Below are 16,779 nucleotides of genomic sequence, written 5' to 3'. Positions count from 1 at the left end.
AAGCTGGCACCTGTAGAACCATTAAACTTCTGCAAGCCAGCTAAATGGCTTCCTCACATGAAAGAACTCTACATCCAAAGAGATGTTCCGAAGCCACAGTGGCAAGGGGTAATGATTCAAAGTCGGTGACCTTAACCACTCCACCACAGAGGCCCCTCAGAAATACTGTTACTTACTTTGAGCAAATAGTTTTACAGCTGTAAGCTTCAGTAAATGATTCCTCACTTCCACAAAGAACCTCTCTGCTTTCATGTTCACCATAGCATTCTGAAAATCAGAATAAAGGTCTCCTTTGAAGAAAAAAACTGTAGGATATAGCTCAGTATTTTCAGGTCAGCAATATTATTTCAAAATTGATTATCTCTTACACCGGTGTTTTCTCAATTGTTACAACAATCACATTACCTGTCAAAGGTAAACTACCAATCATAGGTACACTCCAATATCCCTTGACTATGAAATGACTCTAGCATACTACATCATTTACAAATAGGTCAAAGAATTTCCTTTATTTAACCTATATACCTGGGCTGTCCAAATAAATCGTAGACTTTGGGAATAAATCATTTTTATTGATGCCTGACTGTTACTTTACATACTGTTAAAAACTTATATGAATTCAAGTGGGACTTATTCCTTAATTTCGTGGTTGCCTTAATCCAATAAATTAAATCCCAAACAAACAAGCTTAATTTCTATTCACGTTCAAAAACTAATATCCACGAATTAATATCCCCGCAAATAACCATTTTGGTCAAAACCACAAAATAAATATGATTTTACAGTATGTATAGTCCATTTCAAAGAAACTATAAACATTTTATTTGTCAAAAAAATACTTTTACATACAAATACATAGCATGCAGAGGTATCAGAATGTTTTGCAGGCACTTGAAAATAAGTAAGTTTATAAATCTCTATGATTTAATGGGACCTCAGATTATATGTAAGGGAACAAAGTCTGTACAACTGAAACATACAACTTTTTTCAGTTACCTTGCACAATCACTTCTTCACATTTTTCACATGGTCCAGAATGACACTTTGCCTTACAGAAGTGCCTTCCACAGTTTAACATTCTCTCACATATCAATTCACATTTGATAACAGTTGACTGGCTACACTTTGCTGACTGTCTGTAAAATGCAAAGGATACAATTTCTGTAGCACATTTTAAACCTTTGACTAAGAGAGATTATGATGCATGTTTAATTGCCCTGCTTTATAACGCCAATTTATGACAAAGTTTGAAACTGAGCAAAAAGTAGATTCAGAAAAAAACTGTCTAACTTTTTAAGTTAGCTGACACATTATATTTTTCAGTTATTTCTGCTCTTTCAGTCTTCCTCTATTTTTGATTCTGGCAGACACTAGCTGCTACATAGGAGCTACACAAATAGCTAAAGAATGTCATAATAGCATAATGAGAATATGCAATCATATTGAAATCGCTTACTGCATTTCACATAACAATGTGTTTATTAAGGCTTCCACATTTACAGAATTTTGTAAACCTTTACACGATCATTCAAATATGAAACAATGCTGTTTTAATGACCTTCAATTAGTTCCTTCAGTCATAACTCTTGAGTGGCTTATATCACAAATTCAAAGTTATTTTTGGTAACATATCCGCAATTTCAGGCTGTTTTGACATTTTCGCATTACATTTGGCAGTCTGATGCCATTGCATTGAAAATGGAATAATTTATCTCAACTTAATAAAATTGGGCATGCAAGGCATTGTTCCATCCCGATAGCGGAATTTATCTGTTATCAAAAATGTGCACAAAAATGGCTGCTTACTGTTTACTGAAGTAAGACAGCAAATATTAATAAGTAGAAAAAACACGTTTCCAGTTTTATGAGCAGGGTTTGAATGCTTTTTGTTTTGTTTAACTGAGTATAAACTTTGTGTACGTTTTCAGGTTAAACACAACACTGCCTCATTTGAACATGTAAAGGTGACAGCTTTAATGTATATACTGCCCTATGATCTAATCTGTGGTCAGTTTCTCGAAAATATTATATAAAATATTAGAGTACACTTTTTGGCATCTCCAAATAATCTTTTCAAGCAGCTGTATCAAAATATTTACTTTGTTTTGCCGCAGTCACAAGACTTTGTAATGGTTGCATTGCACTCGGGGCATGGTCCTGGATGACACAGTCTGAAAAATATGTATACAGTAAATATCAGATCATATACAATAGATAGCACTTGTATTAAGTCAGGACTTCTTTTACCTGCTATGACAAAGACTCCCTGATCCAAAATTCTAAACTTTGTGAAATATAGTCCCCCACCCCCACAAGTATTTCTTTACAGTATTACATACTACACACAAAAACAAAACTTTTTTTGAACAAGAGTTATCAGAGGACAGCAATGCTAGACTATACAACAGCCTTGTCAATTGAATAAATATAAAAGTCGAAAAATAGCATAATTTTGTACAACTGCAAAACAGGGTTATTATGTAACCTGTACAATACATATCAGCTCATGACAGTGGACAAGTGTTTGAAGTTTCAATTCATTCCCATTAATGGGTATTGAGATACCTGCTTACACACAAAACCTTAACAAACAAAAATTTCTAAGTAAATTTTAAAAAAAAAGAGGCATATTTTGTAAAAATTTAAAAAAAATAATAGAGTTATGAAACCTGTGCAGTGTAAGTCAGTTTATCACTGTGAATAAGTGTGTGAAGTTTCAATCCATTCCCACAAGTGGTTACTGAGATAAAAATTTCCTTGGAATCCCAAACTTTGTTAGACACAAAGTGTTTTGAACAGATGAACTAAAAAGCTGAATAACAAGGGCCAAAACTAAGAATCTTTAAATAAAAACAGAACTTACATATTACAAGGATGTTTACAGCCTTCACCTCTATCTTTCTGACAAACATCTCCACAGCTGTGAGGCGTGTCCATCCGAGTAACCTCAGGATCTCTCACTTTACCTGAAATATTGAAATATCACATCTAACTGATTCTGTGAGATACAAGTATTAAAATTTCATCTAAATTAAAAACCATACATACCAGGCCATATTTCCACACAGTAAGAAAATCTATAAATGAATGAAATTAAATACATATTAATTTCCTTCAATAAGTTCTCAGGAACATCGTAAATGCAGTCCTGAACTTTTCTTTTCATTCTGGAATTCTTCCTTTTCCCTATGATTCCTTAAATTACAAAGTGGGGTTCATGAAAACTAACTTGGTCATGGTATGTATACAATTTGTATCATTTCCAATCAAAACAGAGTAATAAAAACATTCTGCGATACTGTGATATTTGTAGATTTCTTGGTTGGGACAATCCACAAAATGTAATCCCACAAAAATACCCAAAATTCCCTATCACTTTATCTTCAAAACATGAAATTCACATCCCCATGAGATAGCAGATGTGACCAAACTGACAAAATTAATTGAATTTACAGCATTGCTTACCACAGAAGCATCTATACTGATTTGGGAACTTAAATGATAAGTTTTGGCATGCCGGACATCTCCAACCATCCTTTTCTGTACCAGATACAACAGAATTCGGAGATTTTGCCCACTTCTTGATACATCGCAGATGAAATACATGATAGCAATTGTTGCAGTTCCAGACAGCATGGCTTGCACGAACAATCTCACAACATACCATACACTCGTAGTTTCCTTTACTGAGTTGCTCTATCAATGAACCTGAAAAGACAACAAGCAGAGTTCTATATTAATTTTCATTCAATTTACAAGGGTTATTTGTGAATTGTGACAGGATTTTGCATGACTCAGACATTAATTAAATTTCATATGTATGAAATATCTTTCATAGTTTATTGGGGGGGGGGGGGGGGGGAATGTATTTTTCACAGTGTAAATTCTAACTAGTGATGTGTCTTTAAATAAAAACATTTTGTTACAAGATCGGGGGTGTGCAATATACATGTACATTAATATATTCAAGTTTTTACAGTACATGCCACTTAACTTGTACTGAAAATCGTTTCATAGATCTAGATTAAGTCTTGTTACATAAAAAAATCCAATGCAAGTATCAAAGTATTAAACTGACCTCTTTGACTCTCATCAACCTTGCCTTTCTGCTTAAACCTGGTACCTCTCTGTGGACCAATGTTCTTTGTTTTTCTCTGACCTTCTGTAATCATTTTACTATCACTAAAACCTCCAGCATTTTCATCATCCCCTCCAGTCCCACCTTCTTGACTAGTTGCGTTTTCTTCACCAACAACTTCCACACTTAATTTTGTTCTATCTCCCCCTCTCTCTAAGGCTTGTGAGGTAAATTCCTTATGTCTTTTATTATAATCTTGGCCTCTATAGTTATACCTATCGTAAGCGTCCCTCGGGCTATTGTACTGAGCTGGTTTAACCTGCCACTCTCTTGGACTATTTGACGAATAAACCTGGTATTCCTTCTTTTTCTTTCTGCTGGAACTATCTTTTCCATTAGCATTTTCCTCAGACTTATTAGCAACATCATTCACAGGAGATTCAGCATCTGTTCTATCAGGTTTCACTGATTCCTTAGATATTTTACTATCAAAATCATTGTTTTTATTATCAATCGGACCTTTGTCTGCACCATGTGATCTAGTTCCATACCTTCCACCTTCTTGACCAGATTTTCTATCTCTATCAAACTGTTTGTCTCTTCTGTAACCACTATTCCTAGCATCCCTGTAGGACTTAGGTCGTGCTCCTGGATCGAAATCAGTTTTATCATCAGATGAATTATTTTCAGATTTTACCTCAGGTTTATTATTCACAGAATCATCAATATCCCCATTTGCTGCAGCACTACTATTTTTATCTCCCCTGTCAGGCCTGTAACTCCTATCATACCCTCTCTGCTTGTCAAGCATCTGTTGTCGACTGTCAAACTTTCTTGTTCTAGAATCTGTCCCCTGAAATCTACTCCCTCGATTTCTAAACTTATCCTGATCTTTTAAATCCAAACTATCTTTTGACTCTTCAGTTGCATTATCTTTCACACCACTTTTTTGACCTATTTCTTTTATTACTTCCCCTGAACTAGTTTCCTTTTGTAAACCATCGTTACTATTGTAAGCATTATTATTAGAATTTTCAGTATCGTTTGTAGCAATGTTTTGCTTAGCCTCTGGTCTCTGTCTATTTCTTGATCTATTCTGTGAGTAAGAATGTTTACTTCGAGAATTTGACACCGACTGTCTTCCATAGGAAGATTGTGCATCATAATTGACAAAGCCTTGCTGTCCATATACCATTCCATTATCATACTGATTATAAAAGTCATAATTCATTCCTTGTTGTGCAAAACCTCCATACATCGGCTGCTGAATAGATGCGTACCCCTGGGGCTGCCATCCCCAACCCCCATACTGCTGACCTTGTGGATAGTACTCTGTCTGAAATAAGAAATTATTCAGATCACATTATGTTATAGTGTTAAATTGTGTAAATATCTTGAAATTTCAAAATCTAATACTGACTTCATAACAAGACAGCGCCCTTGACTACATTGTGTATTTGACAATTTCTAAGTTGAACAAGGTCATAACATGGCAAGACTTATGCAATTAAGCTATTTCATTAAGTTTCATTACAAATCAAAGTTTTATTATCTCAATGAGCTGACATTTGTCCTATTCCCCTGTACAAAAAGTTTTTTTCCCCGTTTTGACAAATGTTCCCCTCCAAAATTATATTTACATAGCCAATCTAAAACTCTCAGTACAAACGGAAAACATACAACTTAGAACATAAGGTAATTCCTTTTAAATCATCTTTTCTGGATTATATTATAGACTCTACTTCTATTTTGGTGTAATTTTCCCTCTATTTTAGTAATTCTCACATGATTTTTCCCTCCAAAGGACCCTGTCCACTTTCTCTCAAAAACCTGCCCCACAAAATCAAAAGCAATACAGTGTCAGTTAAGTTCTACTAAAACACAGCATAACTACCACTGTGACAACTTAAGATGGGCAGTTCTCACTATTCACTCTGTTCCTTGATTGTAGTATGTACATGTACTGTAACATGGATCACATGAACTGGTACATTTTCTGCTATTATCTTATGTATCTGCAAATTAGTTAGAACTTATCATGTAATTTCTGACATTAATTCAAGAAAAACCTGTATGTGAACTGTTTTTTGTTGTTGTTGAAAAAAATAATTTGCCAAATTTATCCCATAATTTCCATGTTGAAAAAAAAACATTGCCGAATTTATTCCATTAATTTCCAAGTTGAAAAAAAACAAAAACAAGAGGACCATGATGGTCCTGAATCGCTCACCTATCCCCACATGACCAAGTGTTGAACTGAGTATGACGTCGTTATTTCTATTATTTGACATAGTGACCTAGCTTTTGAGCACATGTGACCTAGATATCATCAAGATAAAAAATTCTGACTAATTTTCATGAAGATCCATTGAAAAATATGGCCTCTAGAGAGGTCACAAGCTTTTTCTATTATTTGACCTAATGACCTAGTTTTTGAAGGCAAGTGACCCACTTTTAAACTTGACCTAGATATCATCAAGGTGAACATTCTCACCAATTTTCATGAAGATCTCGTGAAAAATATTGCCTCTAGAGAGGTCACAAGGTTTTTCTATTTTTAGACCTACTGACCTAGTTTTTGACCGCACATGACCCAGTTACGAACCTGACCTAGATACCATCAAGCTGAACATTCTCACCAGTTTTCATGAAGATCCATTGAGAAATATGGCCTCTAAAGAGGTCACAAGGTTTTTCTATTTTTTGACCTACTGACCTAGTTTTTGACCCCATGTGACCCAGTTTCGAACCTGACCTAGATATCATCAAGGTGAACATTCTGACCAATATTCATGAAGATCTCATGAAAAATATGGCCTCTAGAGAGGTCACAAGGTTTTTCTATTTTTAGATCTACTGACCTAGTTTTTAACCCCACATGACCCAGTTTCAAACTTGATCTAGATATCATCAAGGTAAACATTCTGACCAATTTTCCTGAAGATCCATTGAAAAATATGGCCTCTAGAGAGGTCACAAGGTTTCTCTATTTTTAGACCTACTGACCTAGTTTTTGACCGCACATGACCCAGTTTCGAACTTGACCTAGATATCATCAAGGTGAACATTCTGACCAATTTTCATGAAGATCCATTGAGAAATATGGCCTCTAGAGAGGTCACAAGGTTTTTATATTTTTAGACCTACTGACCTAGTTTTTGATCCAACATGACCCAGTATCGAATTTGACCTAGATATCATCAAGGTGAACATTCTGACCAATATTCATGAAGATCTCATGAAAAATATGGCCTCTAGAGAGGTCACAAGGTTTTTCTATTTTTAGATTTACTGACCTAGTTTTTACCCCATGTGACCCAGTTTCGAACTTGACCTAGATATCATCAAGGTGAACATTCTGACCAATTTTCATGAAGATCCATTGAGAAATATGGCCTCTAGAGAGGTCAAAAGGTTTTTCTATTTTTAGACCTAATGACCTAGTTTTTGACCCCACGTGACCCAGTTTCGAACTTGACCTAGATATCATCAAGGTGAACATTCTGACCAATATTCATGAAGATCTCATGAAAAATATGGCCTCTAGAGAGGTCACAAGGTTTTTCTATTTTTAGATCTACTGACCTAGTTTTTGACCCCACATGACCCAGTTTCGAACCTGACCTAGATATCATCAAGGTGAACATTCTGACCAATTTTCATGAAGATCTTGTGAAATATATGGCCTCTAGAGAGGTCACAAGGTTTTTCTATTTTTAGACCTACTGACCTAGTTTTTGACGGCACGTGACCCAGTTTCGAACTTGACCTAGATATCATCAAGGTGAACATTCTGACCAACTTTCATAAAGATCCCATGAAAAATGTGACCTCTAGAGTGGTCACAAGCAAAAGTTTACGGACGCACGGACGCACGCACGCACGGACGCCGCGCGATCACAAAAGCTCACCGTGTCACTTTGTGACAGGTGAGCTAAAAAAATAATTTGCCAAATTTATCCCATAATTTCTTTAAAAATTTTTCAATACTGAACAAAATAAAGCAGTACAAATACAAATACAGTGCATTCGAGGTGCTACGAATCACAATTTAACAAAATACCGGTATACTACGAAAAGGTGTTGTGGTCCTGGCTGCTTTCCTTCTTATTTCTATGTTATAAAGTCGCAGTTTTACGAAAAATGCGCTCCTACGAATATATTGTTATGCCCTTACAGCCTGTTTTCAACTTGTTTGAGTTGCAATTTAACGAATACCTGTACCGGCTAAGTTTTCACACCTTCTATTCTTCAAGTGTCAAGTCCAGCGCTATGTTGAACGGTTGTCACAGTGAAGTGTGAAAAACGCTTTAGAGTGGAAAGTGTCACTGTCCATTAGCTGGGCGTAAACAGTAATTAAAGAGTGAAAACTTGCCAATTAAATGCGAAACACATACGCTGTTAACTCTGACACAAGTTACTTGACATCAGAGTGCTTAATCTTTTAATCTTTTCTCCTATAAATATCGGATCGGATGGCACATCAGTCACACATGCTTCGATACCTACACGTCTCATACAATCACTGCATAAAGAAGATAAGAATGAATATTAAAGTCCTGATCGTCTGTAAATTGTCGTTTTATAATATTCCGTGCAATTCAGTGAAGGTCCACAGGGTTTTTTCTAGCTAATTTGGGAACATAGCATATACCCCCAGAATTGGGAATTTTGACGCGTAAATGTTCCAAAGTGGGAAATATTTAGTCCCATTATATACAGTGAGGATGTGTGTAAGGCTTGTAAGCACTTTCTCGTACACTTGTTTCACATTGTAGACCATCTTTAACATACTGCCATTACGAAATTGTCCATAACTTGGTCATTTTTTGTGCAATTTTGATGAAATTTTTTTCAGAATGTAGATTGGGAATTTTTGCATAAATGTTGGGGAAAATACATACTTTTTGGCATTGGGAATACAGTCGAAAAACGGCTATAAAAACAGCCGGAAAAAAACCCTGGTCAAGGTCATCTGGAAGGACAGCTGAATCGGAATAGGCAACTTATGCGTTCCTGTATATGTTTTATGTATGCATTTATGTTTTATGTATAGTGAATAAAAAGTTAAAAAACACATCCCGTCCTCATTTTTACATTTTACATTCCAGATACTCTCTGAGTTCATATTTGAATTAGATTTGAAGATTTTTTTTGTAGTAAACCCAGATATACATATGAAACTGGTATACATGTACTCCGATACAAAAATTACATGTGTAAATATCACAACGTGTACATTTAGGTAGTTGTTATGACATGTAGATATTATGGTGTCGCATACATAAGGAAATTTCCTATGCTGCGCTCGAACGAAAATGCAATATTACAACAAGAGGACCATGATGGTCCTGAATCGCTCACCTCTTCCCACATGACCCAGTTTTGAGTATGACGTCGTTTTTTTCTATTATTTGACATAGTGACCTAGTTTTTGAGCTCATGTGACCCAGTTTTGAACTTGACCTAAATATTATCAAGATAAAAATTCTGACCAATTTTCATGAAGATCCATTGAAAAATATGGTCTCTAGGTTTTTCTATTATTTGACCTATTGACCTAGTTTTCGAAGGTACGTGACCCTGTTTTGAACTTTACCTAGATATCATCAAGGTGAACATTCTCACTAATTTTCATGAAGATCTCATGAAAAATATGGCCTCTAGAGAGGTCACAAGGTTTTTCTATTTTTATACCTACTGGCCTAGTTTTTGACCGCACATGACCCAGTTTCAAAACGAACCTAGATATCATCAAGGTGAACATTCAGATCAATTTTCATGAAGATCCATTGAACAAGAGGACCATGATGGTCCTGAATCGCTCACCTCTTCCCACATGACCCAGTTTTGAGTATGACTTCGTTTTTTCTATTATCTGACATAGTGACCAAGTTTTGAATTTGACCTAGGTATTATCAAGATAAAAATTCTGACCAATTTTCATGAAGATCCATTGAAAAATATGGTCTCTAGAGAGGTCACAAGGTTTTTCTATTATCTGACCTATTGACCTAGTTTTCGAAGGTACGTGACCCTGTTTTGAACTTTACCTAGATATCATCAAGGTGAACATTCTCACTAATTTTCATGAAGATCTCATGAAAAATATGGCCTCTAGAGAGGTCACAAGGTTTTTCTATTTTTATACCTACTGGCCTAGTTTTTGACCGCACGTGACCCGGTTTCGAAATTGACCTAGATTTCATCAAGGTGAACATTCAGATCAATTTTCATGAAGATCCATTGAAAAATATGGCCTCTAGAGAGGTCGAAAGATTTTCGTAATTTTAGACCTACTGACCTAGTTTTTGACCGCACGTGACCCAGTTTCAAACTTGACCTAGATATCATCAAGATGAACATTCAGATCAACTTTCATACAGATCCCATGAAAAGTATGGCCTCTAGAGAGGTCACAAGGTTTTTTTTATTATTTGAACTACTGACCTAGTTTTTTAAGGCACATGACCCAGTTTCAAACTTAAACTAGATATCATCAAGGTGAACATTCTGACCAATTTTCATGAAGATCCATTCACAAGTATGGCCTCTAGAGAGGTCACAAGGTTTTTCTATTTTTAGACCTACTGACCTAGTTTTTGACCGCAGTTGACCCAGTTTCGAACTTGACCTAGATATCATCAAGATGAACATTCTGACCAATTTTCATACAGATAACATGAAAAATATGGCCTTTAGAGAGGTCACAAGGTTTTTCTATTATATGACCTACTGACCTAGTTTTTGAAGGCACATTATCTACTTTCGAACTTGACCTAGATATCATCAAGATGAACATTCAGACCAACTTTCATACAGATCCCATGAAAAATATGGCCTCTAGAGAGGTCACAAGGTTTTTCTATTATTTGGGACCTACTGACCTAGTTTTTGAAGGCACGTGACCCAGTTTCGAACTTGACCTAGATATTATCAAGATGAACATTCTGACCAATTTTCATGAAGATCTCATGAAATATATGGCCTCTAGAGAGGTCACAAGGTTTTTCTATTTTTAGACCTACTGACCTATTTTTTGACCGCACATGACCCAGTTTCGAATTTGACCTAGATATCATTAAGATGAACATTCTGACCAACTTTCATACAGATCCCATGAAAAATATGGCCTCTAGAGAGGTCACAAGGTTTTTCTATTATTTGACCTACTGACCTAGTTTTTGAAGGCACGTGACCCAGTTTCGAACTTGACCTAGATATCATCAAGGTGAACGTTCTGACCAATTTTCATGAAGATCTTGTGAAATATATGGCCTCTAGAGAGGTCACAAGGTTTTTCTATTTTTAGACCTACTGACCTAGTTTTTGAAGGCACGTGACCCAGTTTCGAACTTGACCTAGATATCATCAAGGTGAACATTCTGACCAATTTTCATGAAGATCTTGTGAAATATATGGCCTCTAGAGAGGTCACAAGGTTTTTCTATTTTTAGACCTACTGACCTAGTTTTTGATGGCACGTGACCCAGTTTCGAACTTGACCTAGATATCATCAAGATAAACATTCTGACCAACTTTCATAAAGATCCCATGAAAAATGTGACCTCTAGAGTGGTCACAAGCAAAAGTTTACGGACGGACGGACGGACGCACGGACGGACGCACGGACGGACGACGGACGACGGACACCGCGCGATCACAAAAGCTCACCTTGTCACTTTGTGACAGGTGAGCTAAAAAAAAACAAGAGGACCATGATGGTCCTGAATCGCTCACCTGTCCCAACATGACCAGTTTTGAACTGAGTATGACGTCGTTTTTTTTTTCTATTATTTGACATAGTGACCTAGTTTTTGAGCTCATGTGACCAGTTTTGAATTGACCTAGATATCATCAAGATAAACATTCAGACAAACTTTCATACAGATCCATAAAAAAATATGGCCTCTAGAGAGGTCACGTTTTTTTCATTATTTGACCTACTGACCTAGTTATTGATGGCATGTGACCCAGTTTCAAACTTGACCTAGATATCATCAAGGTGAACATTCTGACCAACTTTCATGAAGATCCATTCAAAAGTATGGCCTCTAGAGAGGTCACAAGGTTTTTCTATTTTTTAGACCTAATGACCTAGTTTTTGACCGCAGTTGACCAGTTTCGAACTGACCTAGATATCATCAAGATGAACATTCAGACCAACTTTCATGCAGATCCCATGAAAATATGGCCTCTAGAGAGGTCACAAGGTTTTTCTATTATTTGACCTATGACCTAGTTTTTGATGGCACATAACCCAGTTTCGAACTTGACTAGATATCATCAAGGTAAACATTCTGACCAATTTTCATGAAGATCTTGTGAAAAATATGGCTTCTAGAGAGGTCACAAGGTTTTTCTATTTTTAGACCTACTGACCTAGTTTTTGATCACAGTTGACCCAGTTTCAAACTTGGCCTAGATATCATCAAGATGAACATTCAGACCAACCTTCATACAGATCCCATGAAAAATATGGCCTCTAGAGAGGTCACAAGGTTTTTTCATTATTTGACCTACTGACCTAGTTATTGATGGCACGTGAACCAGTTTCGAACTTGACCTAGATATCATCAAGGTGAACATTCTGACCAATTTTCATGAAGATCCATTCAAAAGTATGACCTCTAGAGAGGTCACAAGGTTTTTCTATTTTTAGACCTAATGACCTAGTTTTTGACCGCAGCTGACCCAGTTTCGAACTTGACCTAGATATCATCAAGATAAACATTCAGACCAACTTTCATACTGATCCCATGAAAAATATGGCCTCTAGAGAGGTCACAAGGTTTTTTCTTTATTTGACCTATGACCTAGTTTTTGAAGGCACGTGACCCAGTTTCAAACTTGACCTAGATATTATCAAGGTGAACATTCTGACCAATTTTCATGAAGATCTTGGGGAAAATACGGCCTCTAGAGAGGTCACAAGGTTTTTCTATTATTTGACCTACTGACCTAGTTTTTGAAGGCACGTGACCCAGTTTCGAACTTGACCTAGATATCATCAAGGTGAACATTCTGACTAATTTTCATGAAGATCTTGTGAAAAATATGGCCTCTAGAGAGGTCACAAGGTTTTTCTATTTTTAGACCTACTGACCTAGTTTTTGACCGCATGTGACCCAGTTTCGAACTTGACCTAGATATCATCAAGATGAACATTCTGACCAATTTTCATAAAGATCCCATGAAAAATGTGACCTCTAGAGAGGTCACAAGCAAAAGTTTACGCACGGACGCACGCACGGACGACGGACGCTGCGCGATCACAAAAGCTCACACTGTCACTTTGTGACATGTGAGCTAAAAACGGCTGGTCCCATGGCTCTTTCGTAGGACCGCGATTGTACCGTTTTATAATGTTGCCATACCAAGTCCTCTGATAAATGCTACCTCTATTCCTAACTCGTCTAACCCTTTTCAGTGACACTTTTGTGCATGTCCTTATAGTTCAAAAACCTTCCTTTGTATTCTCCAAACAACTTACCTCAACATTTCCACTTCTAAAATATACTGCATAGCTGACATAATTCATTATAATTTGTAAAAGTTTGAAAAAAAAACAGTATGTACCTGCTGCATATTTGGATCTACATAATACATCTGGTTTGGATCATAACCATAACTGTAACCATTTTCATCCATATAATGATGTCCTTCCATATCATCAACCTGAAAAAAAAACCCATTCTGACAGTCAGTCTCTTTGCTGAAAATACTGTGGTACATCTTACTATCAGTCATACTTCCAATGTCAGCAGATTTTAATAACCTAGAAAAATGTGAAATAAGTTAAGTCATTCCAAATGCCAGACATTACGCATCACAAAATAGATTTTAAAAAATATCAAAATCTGGTATAATAATAAAAATAAACCCAACACCTACTCCACGGCTGTTTCTTAGAATCTGACCTCAATGCAAAACATCTTGATGTTGAATAAACTACAGATCCAGTGATTTTTTTTTAAATTGTAAATGGGTCTGGTACAAGAAAAATTGTGAAAATTAGAGTCGTTTTTCTCAAAATTGTGATTTCCCCCCCTTAATTGTGTGTTTTTTTAAATACTTTGTGAATCAAAATGTTTAATGATTGAATATGAATATACGGGTGCAAAAAGATAGGTATCTAAAACTTAAATTTATATATTTATTCCAAAACAAATGAGAACACCATTTAAATGATTCGTACCTGATTCATACCCAAACGCACTATGAATTAGCATTCAAGGGTCTATAATATAGGGTGACGAACGTAACAAATCTTGATCAATCAGACGCTTTTCCTCACAAAAGTCGATAACAAACTTCTAAGTTTTTCAGTGCTTCTTTTATTTTTAAGAGATTTTCACATCAATTGTGAATGGGTCCAGGGGACCCAATTGAAAATTGTGGAAGACCGTTTGCAATTGTGAACGGGTCCGATATTCGGAACCACTTATAAAGATAAGGAAAAAAATCACTGAGATCTTAACTGGAATACACACATCACTAGAATATTTTCCAATGAAAACAAATCTCTTCGCTTCATAAAACGTAATATCACAATCAACAAACGAAAATGTCAAAATCTTTGCATACAAAGCCTACAGCTAGAAAATGCATCTGTCATCTGGCACCCATACACCCAAGCAAACACAACAAGAGGACCATGATGGTCCTGAATCGCTCACCTCTTCCCACATGACCCAGTTTTGAGTATGACATCGTTTTTTCTATTATTTGACATAGTGACCTAGTTTTTGAGCTCATGTGACCAAGTTTTGAACTTGACCTAGATATTATCAAGATAAAAATCCTGACCAATTTTCATGAAGATCCATTGAAAAATATGGTCTCTAGAGAGGTCACAAGGTTTTTCTATTATTTGACCTATTTGACCTAGTTTTCGAAGGTACGTGACCCTGTTTTGAACTTTACATAGATATCATCAAGGTGAACATTCTCACTAATTTTCATGAAGATCTCATGAAAAATATGGCCTCTAGAGAGGTCACAAGGTTTTTCTATTTTTATACCTATGGCTAGTTTTTGACCGCACGTGACCCAGTTTCGAAACTGACCTAGATATCATCAAGGTGAATATTCAGATCAATTTTCATGAAGATCTTGTGAAAAATATGGCCTCTAGAGAGGTCAAAAGATTTTAATAATTTTAGACCTAATGACCTAGTTTTTGACAGCAGTTGACCCAGTTTCAAACTTGACCTAGATATCATCAAGATGAACATTCAGACCAACTTTCATACAGATCCCATGAAAAGTATGGCCTCTAGAGAGGTCACAAGGTTTTTTTATTATTTGACCTACTGACCTAGTTTTTTAAGGCACATGACCCAGTTTCAAACTTGACCTAGATATCATCAAGGTGAACATTCTGACCAATTTTTATGGAGATCCATTCACAAGTATGGCCTCTAGAGAGGTCACAATGTTTTTCTATTTTTAGACCTACTGACCTAGTTTTTGACCGCACATGACCCCGTTTCGAACTTGACCTAGATATCATCAAGATGAACATTCAGACCAATTTTCATACAGATCCCATGAAAAATATGGCCTTTAGAGAGGTCACAAGGTTTTTCTATTATTTGACCTACTGACCTAGTTTTGATGGCACGTGACCCACTTTCGAACTTGACCTAGATATCATCAAGATGAACATTTGGCCAACTTTCATACAGATCCCATGAAAAATATGGCCTCTAGAGAGGTCAAAAGGTTTTTCTATTATTTGACCTACTGACCTAGTTTTTGATGGCACGTGACCCACTTTCGAACTTGACCTAGATATCATCAAGATGAACATTCTGACCAATTTTCATGAAGATCTCATGAAATATATGGCTCTAGAGAGGTCACAAGGTTTTTTATTTTTAGCCCTACTGACCTAGTTTTTGATGGCACGTGACCCAGTTTCGAACTTGACCTAGATATCATCAAGATGAACATTCAGACCAACTTTCATACAGATCCAGGAAAAATATGGCCTTTAGAGAGGTCACAAGGTTTTTCTATTATTTGACCTACTGACCTAGTTTTTGACGGCAATGTGACCCAGTTTCGAACTTGACCTAGATATCATCAAGGTGAACATTCTGACCAATTTTCATGAAGATCTTGTGAAATATATGGCCTCTAGAGAGGTCACAAGGTTTTTCTATTTTTAGACCTACTGACCTAGTTTTTGATGGAACGTGACCCAGTTTCGAACTTGACCTAGATATCATCAAGGTGAACATTCTGACCAATTTTCATGAAGATCTTGTGAAATATATGGCCTCTAGAGAGGTCACAAGGTTTTTTTATTTTTAGACCTACTGACCTAGTTTTTGATGGCACGTGACCCCGTTTCGAACTTGACCTAGATATCATCAAGATGAACATTCTGACCAACTTTCATAAAGATCCCATGAAAAATGTGACCTCTAGAGTGGTCACAAGCAAAAGTTTACGGACGGACGGACGCACGGACGGACGGACGACGGACACCGCACGATCACAAAAGCTCACCTTGTCACTTTGTGACAGGTGAGCTAAAAATAGAGACAGTTCAATTTCTTACACTTTGATATGTCACAGATGATTTCTCAGCTCTCTCAAGTGTTACAGAAATGTAGAGAAAGCCAGGCTGGCACTCTCCTTAATATCTAAGATTATATTCCTGTCTAGTGATGTTTTCTGAAAACTAACAT

General features: G+C 36.3%; 1 protein-coding gene across 1 annotated transcript in view; it reads right to left on the bottom strand.

The window, feature by feature from the left end:
* Nucleotides 1–16,779, bottom strand: part of LOC123532967 (transcriptional repressor NF-X1-like) — a 43,614-nt gene that overhangs the window by 21,636 nt on the left and 5,199 nt on the right. Inside the window, exons 2-8 of the mRNA XM_045314600.2 lie at nt 13,658–13,756; nt 4,079–5,414; nt 3,466–3,708; nt 2,864–2,966; nt 2,100–2,171; nt 997–1,136; nt 177–267 (exon numbers count right to left, since the gene is read on the bottom strand). Coding sequence (XP_045170535.2) covers nt 177–267; nt 997–1,136; nt 2,100–2,171; nt 2,864–2,966; nt 3,466–3,708; nt 4,079–5,414; nt 13,658–13,756 — 2,084 coding nt within the window. The remainder of the gene's footprint in view (nt 1–176; nt 268–996; nt 1,137–2,099; nt 2,172–2,863; nt 2,967–3,465; nt 3,709–4,078; nt 5,415–13,657; nt 13,757–16,779) is intronic.

Source organism: Mercenaria mercenaria, chromosome 11, assembly GCF_021730395.1.
Source record: "Mercenaria mercenaria strain notata chromosome 11, MADL_Memer_1, whole genome shotgun sequence".
Classification (NCBI taxonomy): Eukaryota; Metazoa; Mollusca; class Bivalvia; order Venerida; family Veneridae; genus Mercenaria; species Mercenaria mercenaria.
The sequence above is the reverse complement of the archived record's forward strand: the minus strand, read 5'-3'. Positions and strand labels throughout refer to the sequence as shown.